Source organism: Melanotaenia boesemani, chromosome 8 (genome assembly GCF_017639745.1).
Source record: "Melanotaenia boesemani isolate fMelBoe1 chromosome 8, fMelBoe1.pri, whole genome shotgun sequence".
NCBI lineage: Eukaryota > Metazoa > Chordata > Actinopteri > Atheriniformes > Melanotaeniidae > Melanotaenia > Melanotaenia boesemani.
The window spans coordinates 13,581,926-13,602,396 of record NC_055689.1 but is presented as its reverse complement, the minus strand read 5'-3'; the positions used below and the strand labels follow the sequence as shown (position 1 = coordinate 13,602,396).

Below are 20,471 nucleotides of genomic sequence, written 5' to 3'. Positions count from 1 at the left end.
GGAAATGTGTAGTATGTAGTTTAAGGCTGAATATAGTTATTTAGCTAATCTCAAAAAAAAAAGAAAAAAAAAAAAAGGTAAAAACAGCTCAGCAGCTCGTTTGTTCAAATCCCACACAAACAGTCAAATAAAATGATTCATTTTGATTTATGTTGGAACCATTTTCTGATCAACACAAACTAGAAAAGGTCTTGTTTTTGGAGTGAGTTTACCATCAATACCTGAGCTGAAACGTCAACCACACCAACCTGATACACTCAATGAAAGATTATGTCAAATCACTAGGCAGATAGATTAAACAGATTCTTGATTCAGAGCCAACTCATGGGCCAAAAACTACAGTTTACCTTGATGGTTCCCCAGTAACTGAGTCTTTATGTGATACATGTATAAACAAGCCATTTGGATTGGCCTCATCACTGCGGCCTGGCAGTCTAGCTGCCTCACAAAGAAACTGGCTTCTTAAGAACACCTATCTGGTGTTCGAAGATGCTCTTTGTTGGGACTTTAAAGTTTATTATGTGCACAAATGAAATTCCTCAGCAAACACTATCCTAGCCCTTTCCAATGCCTTTAAAGTATAGATGATATGATGGTAGACCTTAAAGAAAGACCTTAAAGACCTTTTGAGCAGATCAAAAATAAGATTTGAGCAGGATAAACACAGACTTCACACAATCTGTCGTCTCTCTCCTTACACACACAGTAACAGGACTAAAAGGACCAAAGATGATTGAATGAAGTGGAATTAAGCTCCCTCAGCGACTGGCCTATAACTATGGTATCGATGCATTAGTCTCAAGGGACAGTGTCTTACTGTTTTGTGTCTGAAGGCTCTAAACTGAAGAGCAACAACTGGGATCAGATGAAGCTCTGATAACACACTGTTTGGTCTATAGAGACAATGTAAGAGGTCAGGTTCATTTCAGATTGCGCCTTTGTGATTCTATGCAAAAAGAAACCTTCTCAATCCAAAGAAATGTGTCCAGGAACTAAAAATATGTCCTGAACTCTTAACTGACACCCTGTCGGAAATAGACTGAGCCCAAGGGTGCTCTCTGGTATCCCGTTCACTTCTGTCCTCCTTCCTTCCTTCAAACATCACTTCGACCACTGCTCCTTCACATCTTATTCATTCTGTTCTTTGGTTTAGCTAATAAAGTTTCAGATGTGTGTAGATAAGAAAGATGAGAGGATTTGAAGAAGAGGCAAAAAACCGAGATAAGAGAGAAAAGGGAAGTGACATGTAGAGATGCATAAAAGTCAGTGAAAATACAGTAAAATAGTATTAACAGAAGAGGATAAATATAAAAAAGCTGAATAACAGAGAAAATGAATCTTAAGAAATAAAAGAAAACTGTAGAAAAAAGGACAGAAGGGGGTATGAAATGAAAAAAAAAAGAAAAGGGAACAGAAATGTGCAGAGGCCAAGGACAGGGTCTGGATGAAGGATGGACGAGAAGATGGAAAGATTTGACGATGAAAACATGCTTACAGAATCTCTCCATCTGTCTCTAAGGACCATCCCATCAGGCCCAGTGTCCACCCACAGACCCTGACAACAAACCCTGCTCTCTGATTGGCTGCTGAATGTCGCTGAGAGGAGGCGAGGTGGAGGTTATGAATATGTATGAACTTTAACTGGTTGATATAGTGCTGGAGAGAGGAAGGGAGATGATGGGGTGTAGAGGAGGGAGGACAGAACTGTGGAGGAAGAAATGCATAAAGGAGGGCAGGAAGGCACAAATGAGGGGAGGCTGGAAGACAGACTGGAAGAGGGGGGAGGAAGAAAAGGATAGCAAGTGGGAGGGGGGAGGTGAAGGAGGAGAGGTAAAGAGCAAATGATGGACGTCAAGGGATGAGGAGGGCTGGAGCGAGAAGAGATGAAGGGAAGGGAGGAGAGGAGTGGTATCAGGAGGATTCAGAGGACACTAATGAGACAAATTAATCATACCACACACACACACACACACACGTACACACACCCCTCCCCCCTCATCTTAACCCCATAGAGAGCTCTGCTCGACAGGGTGTGGGTGTGAGTGTTTGTATGATATAGGCCAGGCGAGAGAAGGTAGAAAAAAAAAATCAATGTAAACACACACACACACACACACACACACACACACACACACACACACACACACACACACACACACACACAGAGAGTACAGTGCCCCTGGCTGGCACGTTGTGCTGTGTAGGATGGGATTATTTATGTGATTGGATAAGTGAGAAAGGGGTCCCAGATGACCACGCTGTGCATTCATTGCAACAACACCAGGGGTGTGTCTCTGAGAGGCGGAGCAGTGTGTTCAGTGTGCTAACCATAGTCCATGATGCTAATGTGAAACTGCCCAGATCAAACCCTAGCCTGGTGATCCATGGTGCTACAGATCAACAAGGGAGTTCACTGTAACTATAAAGGGCCACTTGGTTTGAGCATTGAAGGGTCATATGAACTGAAAATATTAACTCTGCAAAGTAGAACACTCAAAATAGACTGAGATAGCTAAAGCCTACATTTAATTACATTTTTAAATACTGATCACATTTATTTGTAGTAAAACGAGGAATTTTAGCATTTTAACTAATACTAGATCTAACAGGCATCCTGAATGAAAATATATTTTTCTGCTGTTATTTTAGGAAACTGGTTATAAATCTTTTTATCATTCAGGGGACAGAATAGTATTTTTAATCCTGATGGTTTATTGTTTTCTTTGGGGATTCCAGAGATGCTGCATTTCTGTGGCCTGAGTGTACATTTGTGGATGAGAGATGCAAACAAGGGCTTCAATCACACTAAAACTTTTGTATAAACCCAGATACTAACACTGGTACGCTAACATGTTGAGAGTAACATGATAATTGTTAACAGGTGTGGTGTTTAACATTTCTGTCATCCGGAGTAGCAAAATAACATAACATTTACAAAAAAATAAAAGACCATATGGGAAAAACATCCAATGCGATAACAGTTATGCAATAAATCCAACATCTAAATAAACAGTATGGGTAAAAATAATCAAATAATAATCATAATAATTAATCCTCTTGAAACAGTTTGCTGAAGCCTCACGAAGGTTTGTTGGTTTAACACACTTCCTGATATAAATCAAACAATTTATAAAGATTTATGGCAAGTCTTCAATAGAGTCTCTCTTTGCTTTCATTGTGCTCCAGACAAACAGAACTCTAACTTTAGCTACAGATGTCAACACGGAGCAGGGATAACTGTGAAAGAGCAGATAATGGGTGTGAAATTCTGAGTGTGGCTGGAGATTTATTTGTCTGGGGTAAAAGCTGTTTAGCATTAGCGTTGACCTGCAGGAAGTAGTATATAATTTACAAAGACAGGCGGCGTTTGCAGAACTAAAAAAGAGAGCTGGGACCCTTAATCGAGCCCTTCAGGTAGATATCTCTAAATGTTTTTGGAAATCTGTGTGTCATTACCTCCTCTACGTTAGAGGCAGTCTTGGCTGAGGTCTCCATGAATATGAGGCCATGTTCTCTGGCAAATGCTTCACCTTCCTCTTTCTTCACCTCTCTCCTCGACTCTAGGTCACTGAAACACACACAGACATGCACATTAGCAGCATGACGTGGCTTCAGAGAGGAAACGATTTGACAAAAGTAAAAAAAGATAACACTGAGCAAATGTACACTTGTGAATAATGTTCAGATATAGTGACATTTTTTAAATATATTTCATGTTGACTATAACCTGATATATTTTCTATGTAATGTGGTTTTGTAACCTCAAGTGCAGTGTGAGCTAGCAGTTTATCCGTCACCAGCTGATGCGTGCTGCAGAAGTGAACTTCCTCATTTAAACTTGACACAAGTGTGTGTTTACCGCAGGACAAACACCCCTCTAAAGCAGTGCTCTCTTGATATAACCATCTCACACAGTGGTGTGTTATGCAATCTCTGCTAAAGTTTGACACATAAAGCAGAACTAAGATCCTCATTTGAATTGGACCAGAAATTATACATTTTTAAACCAAAGAATTTTGTGTTGAATTCTTTATTTTCAAATTTAAGCAGTAATTAAAGTGTTTAATTTTTTAAAATGGACCAAGCTGAGCTTTGAGCGCAAACAGCTTGGACAAACGTCTACCAAGCCATTGTTATACAGCACACTGTTCAGAGTCCACCGTTTATGGCTGCCACACATTGTTGATGGTCCAGGTTTATGTAGGGCAGCACGTACCTCCATCACTGGAAAAGAAAAACATATTTTACCTCTTGTTGCCAATGAGCATGATGACCATATTGGAGTTGGAATGTTGGCGGGCGTCCTCTAACCAGGTTGTCAAATGGTTGAAGGTGTCCCTTCTGTTAAAACAAGCACAGATTTCTGGTTTCAGTCTGACTGCACTTTGAAACTAAATGTGGTACAGATTAAGCATCTGCTATTACACAAGTGGGCACACAAACACACACACCAATATAGATATCAGTAATAGATTTTACTTTCCCTTGAAAACTGGTGAATGATGTGTCATTTCCTCTTGCAAATTTTGAAACCATTAAAATCGAGAAAAAAATAACCTTATCTTTCCTTCCTGTAGATCTGAACAGAAGTTATTCGCAATTTTGTTCGATGCAAAATTAAAACTGAAAAATCATAACTTAATTTTCTTAAAAATGCCTGACACGTGTAATGTGTTGGCAGGCAGTTTATAGCAGAACTTTGAAAGCATATGTTGACAGGAAATGAGTAGGTTGACCAGCATTGCAGTTCATGTTTTAGAGGACCTTTATAATCCTTAGTGATGAGAGCACCTGAGCAGAAAAATACATTTTGGATATACATCTAACATGCACACTTAAACGGGTGATAAGTATTGTGTGCATGAAAGTGATGTGCAAAAATAGCCCCAATAGAAAAATAAAACAGATTACACCAGAACCATGAATTCAAGCTTTATTCATCAGGGGGGTTAGAGTATACAAAGAGAAAAAAAAAGAATCAGCATGAGGTCATTTGTTTAATAATGCAGAGTTTGAAAAGGAAATTCTCCTTAAATGGCAGCACTGAACTAAAGGTCACTGGGTCATGATATAATTAAGAGTCAAACTCTGGGGACCATGAAGATCGATAACAAATTTCAAGTCATTGTAGCCAGTGGACATCAATACGATGTTTCTCTGCACCACAGTGTTTGGTGGATCCAAACAGGGTTTAACATTAAAGACAGCCAGAGACATGCAATTGTTATCTTGAAGCATTAAGTAAAACTGAAAGCAAAAGAGCTGATATGTCAGTCTGTTAGTCCAGATGCAAACACCAATGTATGTTAATATGTTTAATTACCTCTGCCAAGGCGGAGGTCATGTCTTCGGTGGTGTTGGTTTGTCTGCCTGTTAGCATCATAACTAACAATGGACGAATTTTGTTTTAATTTTCAGGAAATCTCAGAAGCGATTAGATTTTGGGGGTGATCTGGATCACCACCTGGATCTAGGAAAATTTTAAAGGATTCTTTACTATTGGGAAATACAGATAATTTTGCCACTAGAGAGCTTCTACCACTAAAATAAAGCCCACAATCATCGGCAAGAAAAATTACACTTGGCTTCATAGAGGTCTGTGCTCTCCTGATGTCCAACTTTTAATTAAAACTCATCATCAAGACATTTTTCTTAAATTCTTGGGCCACAGCTATGATTTATGAACATATACCTGATAAACAAGGAGATGTTGTTAACTTTAGATGTAATCTTTGTTCTGGTGATAACTTCCAAACATCAGCAATGTTAACATGCTGATGTCACTGTTTCCATGACGAACTGTAAGCCCCGCTTTCCTCTGGTTCAGCTACAGAGAACCAAACTCAAACAGGAACTTGTGGGTTCTGTAGTCCACAGGTTTAAAAAAAAAATCCTACTTTTAAATCTCATGTGCATCATACACTACTAATTTATAAGTCAGCCTAGGAACAGTACATCATGTGACTTACTGTTATATGTTCAGATAAGAGGCTCTAGATGTTCACAAGCTAAACATGATCAGGCTGATGAGTAGCAGCTAGTTCGGGCATGTCTGCAATAACAGCAGGGTTGAGAGAACTGAATGCTGTAAGATTTGAGGCGACAAGGTCTACAACTAAGGAGTTATATATATATATATATATATATAAAAAAAAAAGAAAGAAAGAAAGAAAAAGGGGGACTTTAGAAAGGCAACATTTGCATTTACATAGCCATTATTGTAGTTTTTTGACCTCTCTAGTTTTTCTGTGCTCAGAAATGAATAGCTTCTCAACACTAAAATTTTCATGATTTTATTGCTGCTGGTTGGGTAAAAAACTGAGATGAAGGCAAGTCTGGATTCGACCAAATAAGACTAACTTGATGCATTAGGCTACCTAAAATAAATCAAATTCTTTACCTGTTGCAATTTTATGCTGTTATAATATTCTCACATTTTGGCATGTAGGATCTGGTTGACATGTTAAACTGTGACTAGTTGCAGTAGTTTTCACTTGTTGCTTAAATGCATCTTGTGTGTGTATGATTGCCTGGATTACCTTGTAATGTCATAGACTAGCAGTGCTCCTGCAGCCCCTCTGTAGTAAGACCTGGTGATGGACCGGAAAGACTCCTGGCCAGCCTGGAGAGACACATACATATATTAATAAACAGAAATTGAAACCTAAATAATAGAAATGTCCACAGGCATAAATATGCTTTTGTTTTCTATCAGCTCTGATTGTGCTGCAGCTCAACAGGCCTGTTCCTTTGGTCCTGTGACACATCATCCAACCAGACCTGTTCATATGCGAGCTCTCTGAAATATTATGTATCAATCCTCATTATCTAGCGGATTCCAGCTCCAGGTTTTCAGTCAGCCGGGAGGGAAAGTAGTGGAGAGGAGGGGGTAGGATAGCACAGAGCAAAGCCTGTAACTGGATACAATAGAGTTCTCTCTTTCATTCTCCATCTATCTGTCACAAAATCCTTTCTTTCTTTCTCTCTGCTTGCGTGTACAACCTTCAAGTTTCACTATTTATGCTCAACATAGAAGGTCACATTAGCTGTAGTGTTGCAGTTTACAGATCAGTCTTGTTGCATTTATGTCATACTTGACACTCCATCCAGCTCACCAGGTCACCTTGTACCTTCGCCCCCTTTTCCATTATTATCCCCTCATTGTCTCACCTTTACAGTGTCTTCCTTCCATCACTCATCTTTTCATTCTTTCTCTATGAATCCCCACGCCTCCCCTCTTTCCATCAGTTCTTGCACGAACCAGCATTCTTGTCACCCCCCCCTCCACCAACGTAATGTCTATTCATTCCATCTCTGCTCAATGTACATTAACAATGTTGTCTGTGTTCATCCAGGCCAGGGTAGGAAACAAAACGGTACTCTATCCTAGCAGCTGCAAGCCCCGCATGCCGTGACCTCATCTGAAAAACCAGACAGACACACAGGCAGGAACACAGTAAGTCAATGAATCATTCAGCAAGTCAGAGGACTAGGCAGTCAGTTTGTCAGCCAGAACCCAGTCTCCTGGTCAATGAAGCGGCTGGTTACTGAGTCAGATGACTAGTTGGTCAACGAGACAATTTAGTCAGCCGGAAAGCTAACTCAGATATTCAGTCAGCGAACCAAACTCCAAGTTAGCTGGTCACTGAACAGTCAGTAAGTCATTTAGAGAGCGGTCAACCAGCCAGCAAAGCTATTAGTGGATAAATGATAAATAAGGGTGAAAGAGAGGGAACGCTGTGTTTGTCTACCATCTGGCCAACAGGCTAGCGTGCAGAAACAGACACATACACTTATTCATATGTGCAGCCCACACAATGATCCAAATGTTTCTCTGTAGTTTGCTGCTTGGTGATGGTGTATGATTGTACAAATCCCACAATGAAGCCACAGCCACTAATCCTGGCTGGTTTTTGATTTTGACCATAATTATTCCACTCCACATCTGGTCAACGAACAGTGATCTGGTGGGACAGAAGAAGTCTGAGATCTGGAAACCAGAGGTCCAGTTGTATCGTATTTCTTACAGAGGCTGGTTCCTAATGGTGTGATAGGACCCAAAGTACAGAAGTGGCAGCCGTGATGAGAGCTGGTTGAACTCTAATACTTTTTTTCTTTAACCATTCTTTTTCAATGTAGGAAACACTTGATCATCCTCTAAAAGAAAACAGATCATTTTTATCCCACAATTCTGTGAGGATGCCATTTTTGAGAAGATATTTGATTATTTTCATTCAGTTGTACCTTAAAATTCAAATCTTATACTAATATGATATATGTGGTATAGCCTCTGTGAAGCTAAGTGGAAGGATTGCATTAAATTAAGTATCAAAAATACTTTTTTTTTTTCTAACATCTTTTGATCTTGTGTAGTTTAGTGCTGCAAGTGTGGTCATCCCTGCTTCCCAAACTCGTACAAATTTAACCCACCTTCTTTCTTTGACTTCATTAGGTTATTCAATGAGGTCAAGTTGAAGTGACAAGGTCTTTTTTATTTTGACAACTTGACTGTTTGACTTCTGGATTGATACATTGAACACCTTTTTCCTGTAAGAGCTTCCCTTTAAATGCTTATTTTTCATGGAACTCTAACTCCACCTGCTGGTGAAGCTCCTTAACTGCAGGTACAGACCAGTTTGTAGACTTGATCAAAATAATAGATTCTTGACTTTTTTATATCTTGTGCTAATAAAACACATATTTTCTAAGATTCAGGAAGGGTTGTTTTTGAAAATGGGTTTACAACACTGAACACTTAGTCAAGTATTGCAAAGGCTTTGTTGTGTTGTGTGGGGGCATGGTTTGAAATCTCCTTTAGAGGGAAGCTTGACAGCATCTTTATCCTCAGATGAAAAGCTTAACCACTAATATAACCACTTAAATTTATTCTTGAGAACGTTTCACACTTCTAGTCATCTGGTTTTAAACTAATAACAAGTTGTTGGGAGAAATTGTGTGCCATGTCAGATGTGAGTCGTTTAACTGACTGGCCAACCTGTGGGATGCTTTGGTCACATGATTCAACCATTTATACCTTGAATCTAATGACCAAAACATTTCACAGGCGGGGCTAGTATACTGGCTGCAGGTGAAGAAATATGAACACATGTTGCTTCATAAGGAAAACTGGGACAAAGGGTCCTCGTCATTAATACTCTCCTCATGGAGAGTGAGTGCTTGCACACACATAGTACTGGGACATTTGCGCTAAATGCCAGTAGGCACCTCATAACATGAACATGCATATAGCAGTTGCATCTGTCTGATCTAGTGGCGATATTAAGTGGGTAAGCTCATATATTTTTGTTAAGTTCAGTGCAGTAGGTGACATTTAGTTGCAACTTACTATTCTCCTCCTGTTCATGCTGATTCTTGCTCCAAAACCGAAGCCGCTTCCGATCAGCTGTTAAAAAGCCGGACTACTGGAATGGTCATATGTTTGGTTTAGTACGCGCAAAAACATTTTATGTTTAATATATTTATTTTTTGTATATTTGGGACCATGGGACTGAATCATTAATCATGAAATGATGAGCGTAATTTACTGGTTTTAATTGAATTATGAGGCTGGTTTGAGGGCTTAGAAGATTTAAATGGATCTTGTAGAGATGTCAGGGGTGTGTGTAACATGGCTGCAGTGATGGTAAAAATGGGTGAATCTCTGTGGTACATATACCAGTTCTTATGAATTTCCCGTGGAGTTACTGAGACTCAGAAATTGACAAAAAACCTACATCTTGGAAATACTTTTTTTTCTGTCATAGGAGTGATTTTTTTGTACGTATGTAAATATTACTTGCTGCTGGATTGGAGATAATTGGGACTGCTGAGCACAGATTGGGGAACTACGAGCACAATAAAAGTCCACCAACCAAAAAACGACTTACTTGTTCAATTGTACCAACAGGGAACCTTTACAATAACCATTAAGCTAGATAAGGTAATGTTGGATCAAAATAACTTAATATTCATTCATACTTAGAATATTGTTTGTTAAAGAGACATTGTGATTTCCCAAGTGCCTTTCTACAGCTCAGATATTTCTAATAACATTCGCTCAAGAGCTTGAGACCTTTAAAGCTTTCTGTTCAACATATTTACAGCCTTGCAAAACAGGTACAATGTGTACTGCTACTTGTATTGAATCCTCTATCTGTAGCAATAACTAGAGACACTTTTATAAAATCATAAAACAAAAAATAAAAGATTTACCGTATCCCAGATCTGCAATTTGATCTGTTTGCCATCTATAGTGATCATCCTTGCTCCAAACTCCACACCTAGATGGACACAATCATAGAAGATCAGTTCATGACATAAAAAACCTCCAAGATTAGCATTATTATTAGCTCAAAGTGGAGCAATGACTTGATAAAAAAGGAAGGAAAATAGGGTGAAAATGCCAGAAGGGAAAGAAGGTGATACAAAAACATCTCTAAACTATTTTTCCCTGCAAGTTGTCCCACATAATCTGGGTTTAATAAAAAAATCTGCATAATTTAGTGGATCAGTAGATGGTTTTCTAAACAGCTTACGAGCAACAGATGATCAGGTGTCTTTTCTCATGCTATCCTGCTCAGCTTCCACGCAGCACATTAAAATAATCAGTGCAGATGTGGACTGATACCCCCACCTCCTTCCTCATGGATTCCTTTTAAAGCTTTCAAATTACCAACAGAAATCCTTGACTGATAAGACCGAATGAACAAACCCCTGATAATACTGGCTCATCTGATTTTTCCACTGGCATCACCAGACTAATTAGTTTGGAACCTCTCAGCTCTTTTTGTTTATGTGTGAGGGGTGGGGAAATGCAACCAGAAAGGCTTAAAACCTAAACACAGGTGTGCCTAAATGGCATTCCTCCATGTTAGATAAATGTTGTGACCGTCTCAGCCCTGGACAGGACAGGCTGTTATAAAGTCTGTTTGGACAGGAAGGGTTCAGATGGATTCTGCCAGAGCAAATGAAACATGAGCCCTGGTTGTCAGGCTGGCACTATACTGTACCAACAGGTGTGGTGCTTCTGATGCAGCTACTTACAAAGTACAAAAGCACGATTTACAGCCCATTATTCCATTGTGTATAGATTTCACAGAAAAGTTCAAGAGAAGCTGTGACCACTGAACAACGTGGCTGTACAGTCTTTACTGATCTGTAGGAACATTACAAACCTTTAAAACATATTTCTAAATGTCGTAGTAACAGTGGATAACAGTAGTATTTACATCCGTTGGTGTAGATTTGACTCACAAACGGATAAATCCAGAATCATTACATCAGGCTTGATGGTTTTTAAAAATGACTGCAATATTACCGACACTTAAATGGAAATCTTTAACTTAAAAAAAGCATTTAAATTTATTTTTCTTTTTTAAGTGAAAATGTTTAAATTCTATCCGAAGAGAAAACTTCTACTTTTCAGTCGGCACCATTGTTGAAGACTGACAGGATCATCAAAATAAATAAATGACTGAATCAGATAATATAGTGAGTGAGTAAAGACAGGAGCTCCTACCGATGGTGAGGTCGTGAACTGGCTGAAACCTCTTGTCTGTGAACTGTAGTAATAGACATGACTTTCCCACACCTGAAAAAAAAAGGAATAATAGAATGCATTAAAACAGACTCTAATGCAGCTAAGCTCTTGTGATGCATAAACACACTGAGAACAAGATATTAAGAAATGAGAAAAGATTTTGGCACAATCACACTAATGATGTCTGAATTCACACAAAGCGGAGACCCTCTGCTGCTTGTGTGTGAAAACGCTCTGCGTGGAGTTATACATGTACAACAAGAATTACTCTCATAAATATAAATCATGAATATTTAATATGGGAACATGGGAGTCTTCATCCAGTTCAAACGACTGCAACCGGGAGCTTACACACTCTTTACCGCCTAGCTTCAGTTAACTGTTAGTTAGCCAACTGACTGACTTAATTCAGCACTTTATGTTCCAGTAAAAAAAGTGAAGAATTGGACGTAACTAAGCACAAGATCTAAGGTTTCTTCAGTTGGTCAGGTCTGCGTTATAGATAAGGTCAGGTTTGACTACCTGAATATTAAATCACCTGAAAGCATGGGCATATTTGAGTATAATGTCATCAAGCTCAAATAGTGAAAGATTGAACCACTCCTGAAAGAGTGGTTCAGGAAGCATGAGACATGAATTTCATACATGGATTGGCCACCAGAGTCCAGACTTTGACCCCAGCAAAATTTTAGGGATGTAAAAAGCAATCAGATTCCCCCAGCAAAATAAAAGCGCTTGGTGGGGGGAGAAAAAAAAAAGTGAATCAAACTCTGAGCAGAAAGAAATATTTTGACACATCATACAGTAACATATTCAGGGGGAAATAACTAAACAGTGGGTCAGTCAGTCACATAGTTAAATAGACGTGCTTAAAAATACAAGAGTTAAATCCAAAACAAATTCTAATGACATTATTAGTTTTGCCATTGTGCTTTACAGATCAGGACTTTTTTTCTTTACACATGCTACAAAACTCAAAGAAACATTAACCATACACTAGACATGATTGGCAGCAACAACTCTTCCAAAACATTTTCAATCTTAGTGTTCCCTTCATAACACTGAATATGTGTCTTCTAATATTTATAAAAAGCCATCATGTCACTTAGAGCTAAAGGAAGGCTTCAACGTTCTTGCGTTTTTCATAATAAAAGGTTTTAATGTACTAATGTGAACATGTAAGCAGCAACGCTGACAGAATATCCCATCAGGTCATAATCAAGAAAGCTGCTGTTTGTGTCCTTACAAAGACTAAAAAATATCACTCCATATCCCTCCGGTTCTGAGATCCTCACACTGGCTTCCTGTGCACCAAAGAATTGTTTTTCTTTTATTTTGACAGCCGATGTACAAGTCCAAAATATAAATATCTGATCAGGTGCCATATAAGCCAGCAAGACTTTTAAAATCATCTGGATCAAGTTTACTTTCCATCCCAAGAGTTAAAACTAAACAAGGAGAATCTGCATTTAGTTTTTACGCTCCTAATATCTGGAACAAACTACCAAAACACCAGAAGTCTGCTCAAAACCCAATTTCTTTTTAATCAGGCCTTAAAACTCTTATGTGCCACAGCTTTTAATTAAGACTAAGACTTTTATAGCTGGATGGCTGAAATGGTGGAATATTTCTCATTGAAGTCTGTTTGTACTATATGTGAAGCACTTTATGTATTCTTTTTTTGTCTGGTTTTTGTTATCATGTACATCCGATTGGGTACAACAGATAACTTCATGATCAGTATCTTTGGATGCAGAGATGTTTATCACCAAAAGAGCAATTGAATTGGAATGAATAAAATCTAGCAGCAATGAACTCAGTCCGTCACCTCATCTTGATGTATTGCACTTGTCAGCTTCTCCCCCGTATCCTCCTCTGAGGTTAACATGATGCAATAAGGAAGGTCTTGAGGTCTTTTGGAGACGAGATGGCTTCCAGTGTAAAATTTCAACTGAAACTTCTCTATCCCAACCTGACTGTATTTTAAAGCTTCAAACGATTGAAAAAAATGTGCTTTATTATGCTGATTATTAGCAAAATTAAAATAGGGGGTTTTGGATTACTAATGTTTGCATTTGTAAAAGAGAAAAGCAATTGACTAGGATGAGGTGAACAGAAGAGAACAAAAAAAGGATGCTAAGGAGATGGAGAGAAAAAGAAAGAGAGAGAGGGACAAGGAGGAGGAGGTGACAGAGGGACATGGTGTTCCTCCTCTATGGTTTCCAAGGATCACCGCTGCTAGGCAGTGGTGTTGCTAGGCAGGGGCTATGTGATGATAATGATAATGGATTGAGGGATCTAGAGGAGGGAAGCTATATGAAGATGAAACAATCATGCCATCATCAGCTCCATCACATTTTTGTGTTCACTCAGTCAGACACCTGCACGCTCTTCTGCTACCAAAGCTCAACAATGAATACAGAAAACATCAAGTGCTTTTGAGGCCACTTGATAATTTCTTACCAATTAGCTCAATTAGCCACAGTGCTTAACACACCACCCTAACATTACTTCATTTTTCATTTCCGGCCAAGTAAAAGAGTGTGATGGCTGTGGTTCAGGGTGAAAGCAAACTGTCAACAGCAGTCTATAATCAAAGCCTGATGTGCTTTCAAATGGAGAGAGTGGCTTCAATCATAGTGGTAATTAGTGGAGGAGTAGGGGATTTTTCTGTGAAAGCTCTTTCCTTAGTTGCACTGACTGAACAAATGGCTAAACTCTTGAATGCTTCCAAAACACAACTGTAGGTGGTCCTGCAGAGGCTAAAAGTCACCATGCTGATGATCGGAGAACTTGATGAAAACCTGCGTCTTAGACCTCTGTTGTAAGGGTAACAAACAATCCAGGCCAAAACTGACACTAAAACATGGACAGATAATACACCTGTCAGAGCTTTCATCTAGGGCTGCACAATATTCCAAAAGTTTACCTTCATCGGTATATTTGCGATATAGATATTGCAACAAGTGCCTAAACTGCAATAAATAGTCTCTATTTGCATATTTTAAGGAAGTGACGTGATGCAGTTCCAAATGCTGCTGAGCATTCATGCATACTGTCCTGCATGCTCCTTGTAGATGCTAGCGGCTGCGGTACTAGAACACACGTATTGAGCATTTTGATGGTGGAAGGTCATGAGAGGAGCCAGGAAAATGTGGATGCAGAAGAACGTGGCTAAAAAGAACATTATGTTGGCTTTTTCTAACTACGCTGGTTAGAAGGGAGATGACACACAACAAACACAGGTACTCTGCAAAACATGTCGAATACCTGTGCCAAGCACCAGGGGGCACATCTTTAATCTCTGCTGCCACCTACAGTACAACCACAAGGAGCTATAGACAAATCCAGATGACGTTTTGTTTGTTGTGGCACCACCTTTATTGCGAGTCCCACCTATTTACTAAAATCTAGCATCAGTTAAAACAACGTTACTAATATAGCACAAGCAAGTTTAACAGATGTCTGTGCATGAGTGCACCCTACTTTCTTCTTCACATAAGGACACACAGTTAATGTGATTTTCTATTTTCTGAAAGATGACTTTAACTGTTGTCACAGCAACAGGTCCTTCATGACTAAGGCCCAAATGAGTCGCCCCCCAATTTTTTTTTTTTTTTTGACACGCTCATCAGTGTATACATATCTTTTAATATTCTAATATTCATGTTTTTCAGAGAAGAATGTGAGCTGATTAGGTTCAGAGAAAAACAAAAACAACAAAACTAATAAATGAAAGGATCTCCCTCACTGGAATTCGTTATAGTTACTATAAATCAAGACAAACAGGGATCTTCAACTGGTGTGAAATGATGATTTTACCTTTGTTTAACATGTCAGCAGCCTCATTAGTGCTAACATAAAGCAAATAAAGACACAGTTGTGTAATGCAAACAAACAAACAAAAAAAAAAAAAAAAGAAAAGAAAATGAAACTGGCACACGCCACAATATCATCAGACCCTCCTAAAATAAAAGTACCACTAACAAATATCATAATCCAACAATAAAGCCAATTCAATTTTTTTTTGTAGGTCCTTTTATGAAGTATGACATCTATTAGATCCTCATAGTAAGGTAATAACAAAAATAACTAAATAAATAAATTAAAAATGCAGTTTTTCTGAAGGGTTGTTAAAGGCAGGGAAGTTATTGATAGAAATCCATCTTTTGCTATTAAATGAATTAAAGCATTAATAAGAGGCTGAGTCTGGTAGATAAATCAGTTTACAACAAGCCAGTATGATGCTGCGCTGCTCAGGTACCCCTGTAACCTGAAGTTTAGCAAAGTCAGCAGACTGTACAACAATCCCTGTTTATATCAGCCCATACAAACTGTCATCACACATCAAATGATGCTGAGGTGCCTTCAAACATGTATGATAATGAAAACACTACAACGTATTCTAGTTGAATTTGTCCTCCAGGACTTAGAGGATGTTAGTTTTTCAATCAGGTTCGTGAGTGAAATGATCCTACATATAATAATCTGCAATGGGTTTTAAGTGGGAGTGTGTCAGAAAAAAAATCATCTCATATTCTGGGTAACAATCAGAGTGCAGAAATACTGGAACATTTAACAACAGCAAGGATATTTCTTGTAAATGATTGGCTTTCCATCCAGTGGTGAGAAGCCCTTGTTTAGCCGGTGATTAATCGAGTTAAGTATTTACAGAGAAATACTTCAAATTTTAAATGAAGGGGTTTCCTGTGATCTAGGGCTCTAAACCTTTTAACCAAACAGTGGAGCCTTGTCGTTTAGAATAGTTACTTTAAAAATCCACCTCATCTATGAGACAGCTCATTAGAAACCACTGAGGAAGTCCGATCATATGACTATTGGAAAACGCATACCACATTTATGGCTCATTTATCTTTCCTGTTGGTTATAACTAGTGCAGCGATTTCCTTCATAAAATATATTTGTCCTCCAAAGTTGGGCGTAACAGCATGTTCTGAACAGTGTTAGAGATCAATTAAGCAAGAAAAAATCCATTACTCCAAATGATTTTCAGCAGTATTCGTTTGAATAATAAAGATTCTCTTTTTCTCGCTTTTGACTTTACTGAGTGGTTGCTAAAGTGTGTAACTGTTTATATATCTGCAGCAGTGCTTGAAAAACCACTTTCTGCACCTCAGCTCCACTTTAAAGTGGGTTCCTGAGGGTCCCTGGTATAAAAACTTACAACTGACTCCAGAGCATCTTCATGTAAGTTTTGCTAACCAAACGATGGGTTTGTCATATTAACTCAACAGTTATTATTTTCTTTTTAATGTTATTCTTACATTAAATTCTAGGTAACCATTAGAAATATGTCTGTATCACTCAGAACAGTGAACAGCTCCTGTAAATCTGTGAGCAGTGTTACATGGAACAGACAGAAAATCTCTGCAGGCTTAAATAAATAAGACGAAAATTTTCTGTTCAGACTCAGTCTTTCTGTTCTTCTGCCAAACATGAACAAGCTGGCCGGAGGTCATTAGTCCCATTCAAAACAGAATTAATTTAATCTTTGTTTCTCTGTCTTTTTCCTTCTCCATAAAAACTCATAAGAGTCCAATCAATATGTGCATATAATCATCATAATAACCATCAATATTTACCCATGCATGTCTTTCACCTAGCAAAGTCGCTCCTTCATGCTGGATGGAGCCTGAACAATATTTAGTATTTTTTTATAGCAAATATTGTTTTGAACATGATCTATTTAGGTAGCAGGCACTAATGAGAACATGAGAAGGAGAAAAAAGGCTTGAACTTGGGCACTCAAGAGTGTTGCATGGCCAGCACTGTACACCAAATAAACTAGGATGGTTAGTAGGTTATCGCAAGAAAATGTAATATTTCAGAAAACAACAGTGATGCAGTAAGAATCTTGGCCTCCAATTAGGAGAAAAAAAATATATATTCACAGCAAGCGCCTTGAAAAAATGTCAGAAAACTGTCCTCTGTTTAGAATAGGCATATTTAATCTATATCTGCTCAGGTGTTCATTCGATTAAAGAATTTAGGAGTAAAAATACAGATATGCACGTCTGAGCAATCATCTGATAGTCTGTTGACTGTAAGGTTGTGTCCTCTGTCCAAAATGCTTCCTGTGCATTTAAATCCTCAAAAGGCCCATCTCCTCACAACTGACTGACTGCCAATGGCTCTTCCTCATTCTCCAGGTTGAGGTGTAAAGATCGTCACAGAGCTAAGACAGGTGGATGAGTTAAACATGGAAGGATTTAGTCTGTACATTTGTGCAGTGTGTATCATGCATGACGCGGTGCTGGTAAAGGTGAGATTGTGTCCTGAGGTGTAAGGAGTGCGAGGCTTTTGCAGCACATTTCTGTGATTAAACATCATGCAAACTAGAAAAATCTCTGAATTAAACCTCTGGGTATTTTTTAAACTTGTGGACATCTGATTATTTGCTTTTACAAGGATACACATGGGCACACCCACCTGAAACACGTCCAAATGTTGTTATCCAAAAAAAAATAAGAAACACATAGATAATTAAAGTTAAGATAAAACAAGGACGTCCAAAGTAACAAGCAGTGAATCTTCAATAGTCTGCAAGATGACATGATAAGAAGCTGACAGGTGAAAAAAGGGGTTTAACAACCAAATACTCATTAATTTAAAAGTATTTAATCATGTAAAACAAATTGTAAAACTTTAAAATATTCTCATAGACATTTGACTTAATTGGGAGGCTGTATGATGCTATTAGGTTCTTATATGTCAACAAATATTGTCTTAATATTAGCAAACATTTCCACAGCCAAAATCTGAACAAATTTCATTAATACCAACTTATACTGCAAACAGTCGTATCCCAAGACAAACTAATGTATATAACAGGTGGATTTTTTTTACTAATATGATTAATATATTTATGCTTTATACATATGCAATTTCTATTCTCATAAATATTGATCTCATCATTGACATATATGACAATTTGCCTTCATTGCTTTTACTTTAATATGTAGTTCTGATCCTGGTTTTTTTAAGTAAAAATATTCTGTTAAGGTTGTAGTATGATTCCAACTGTATGATTCCTCTCGAGTTTAAAAAGTAATAAGACAAGGGCCATTTGCAAATTAAATTAAGCCAAATAGTGTGGTATTATATGAAGTGATATAAAAGAAATGTCTCCTTTATGCAGCAAACAAAGCATCCCAAATGCTAAATATCAGATAAACTCATTTTAATATACCATGGATATACCGCCAACAAAATGTATGATGCTCACTATGCACAAATATGTATTGTTATTTCCTTCTAAACAGAACATGTTGCAGGAAACGATGCTTGAGTTCAGTTTGTTCTGCAGAGCAGGTCTGACTTTTTAACAATGTGTCAGTGGTGTCTGCATCATATACAGCAGAACAAAAATCAGAGCTGAGCAGAGTGCGGCGTAAAGTCAAGCATTTACTATAAACTGTTTCCTAGTTTGTGAAACACAATGTTGGAACATAAACAAGCTGTATTAAAATGGTGGTGGTAGGAACATGAGTCTTCAGTATTAGACAGGCCCTAAAGGCATTTTTTGGTAAACAGACTGAAAACAAGAAAGATGTAAGCAGACAGGGGTTGTGCTTGGCAAATTCAAGTTAGGCTGTTTCTGGTGAGGTTCAGAGCACTTCCTGTCAGATTGCATTGTGGTAGCCAAGGAGGAGGTCATGTATTCAGTGGCTTTGGTTTGTTTGTCTGTCTGTTAGAAACATAAGATAAAAAGTTATGGGTGGAGTTTGACGAAATTTTCAGGAAATCTCAGAAACAGAATTAGGAACAAGGGATTAGATTTTGGGGGTAATCCGGATCACTGCATGGATCCAGGAAGGATGCTTTACAAAAGGATTCTTTACTTTGTGTAGACAGAAGTTCTAATTGCAAAATTTCCCTAACACAAAAGCAATGCCTACAATCATTGGCAAATAAATAAATAAATAAAAATAAATTAAATAACTGGCTAATACTACTTATATCTTTCCTTCCATTAAATGTGTAGAAAAAAACCAAAGCATTAATTAAAGTATTGCATATATATTGGCATTCTATTTTGCACATTTGTACTAAAAATGAAATGTTTTACTGCAAAGAATAATTTATCCCATTTATTTATTCAAGTAAATCTACTTCTGTTGATTTGCACACGTGGAACATTTCTGGAATAGACTTACATGTAATCAAGACTGGACTTTAGCTACAGCACTCCACAACATTCACTACTAGAAATAAACAACATCATGCAACACATGAGTCTGTTTTGCAATAACCCTGTCATAACCATGCAGTCCACCCATGATCAACAAATGATGCAATGCCCTTTAATATCTACAAAGTAAATAGGTATTGTGATTCTTTGTCTAATATGTTTAGAAAATTATACATTTTTGTTGTTTACCAGGTGACATAACTGTTGCATGAAAACACCTACTGGAATCATGACTGTGTATTTTGTGTCAGGCTTTAATATAGTACTCTACAGTAAATTATCGAGTCACGTATGTTTAAATCCTTCTGCCAAACCAGTCTGCTTCATTGACACTGTTGCTACATCTTTGATACACCTGCTGCCACGCTGCAAGCTAACTGAGCAGGCCCCTCATCAGTACAGCCTGCCAACCGTAAACAGATTACTTTACCTTCGTAGTCCCAGGCTTTTTACTCAAGTGGCAGCATAATGTAAAATCATACAACTTGGCAAAATAGAAATTGAGCATAACAGGAACGCCACAAATGTTTATGTGCCATAAATAGCGATGTGGTCAGAAAATAGAGCTCCTCTACGCCATTTCAGGGAATATCAGAGGCTTTAGCCTGATGTGTTGGCCTTTTCTTGAATAAAGCTGTGCTAATGTTGATTGTGCTATTGAGGATGCATCGACAAGAGATCTAAAGTAATACTACAGTTATCTGGCAAACGAATCGATGT

General features: G+C 38.1%; 1 protein-coding gene across 1 annotated transcript in view; it reads right to left on the bottom strand.

Moving 5' to 3' along the window:
* The window catches only part of rab2a (RAB2A, member RAS oncogene family), a 29,050-nt gene that overhangs the window by 7,972 nt on the left and 607 nt on the right, over positions 1 to 20,471 (bottom strand). Inside the window, exons 2-6 of the mRNA XM_041992072.1 lie at positions 11,519 to 11,590; positions 10,213 to 10,280; positions 6,540 to 6,622; positions 4,249 to 4,341; positions 3,457 to 3,568 (exon numbers count right to left, since the gene is read on the bottom strand). Coding sequence (XP_041848006.1) covers positions 3,457 to 3,568; positions 4,249 to 4,341; positions 6,540 to 6,622; positions 10,213 to 10,280; positions 11,519 to 11,590 — 428 coding nt within the window. The remainder of the gene's footprint in view (positions 1 to 3,456; positions 3,569 to 4,248; positions 4,342 to 6,539; positions 6,623 to 10,212; positions 10,281 to 11,518; positions 11,591 to 20,471) is intronic.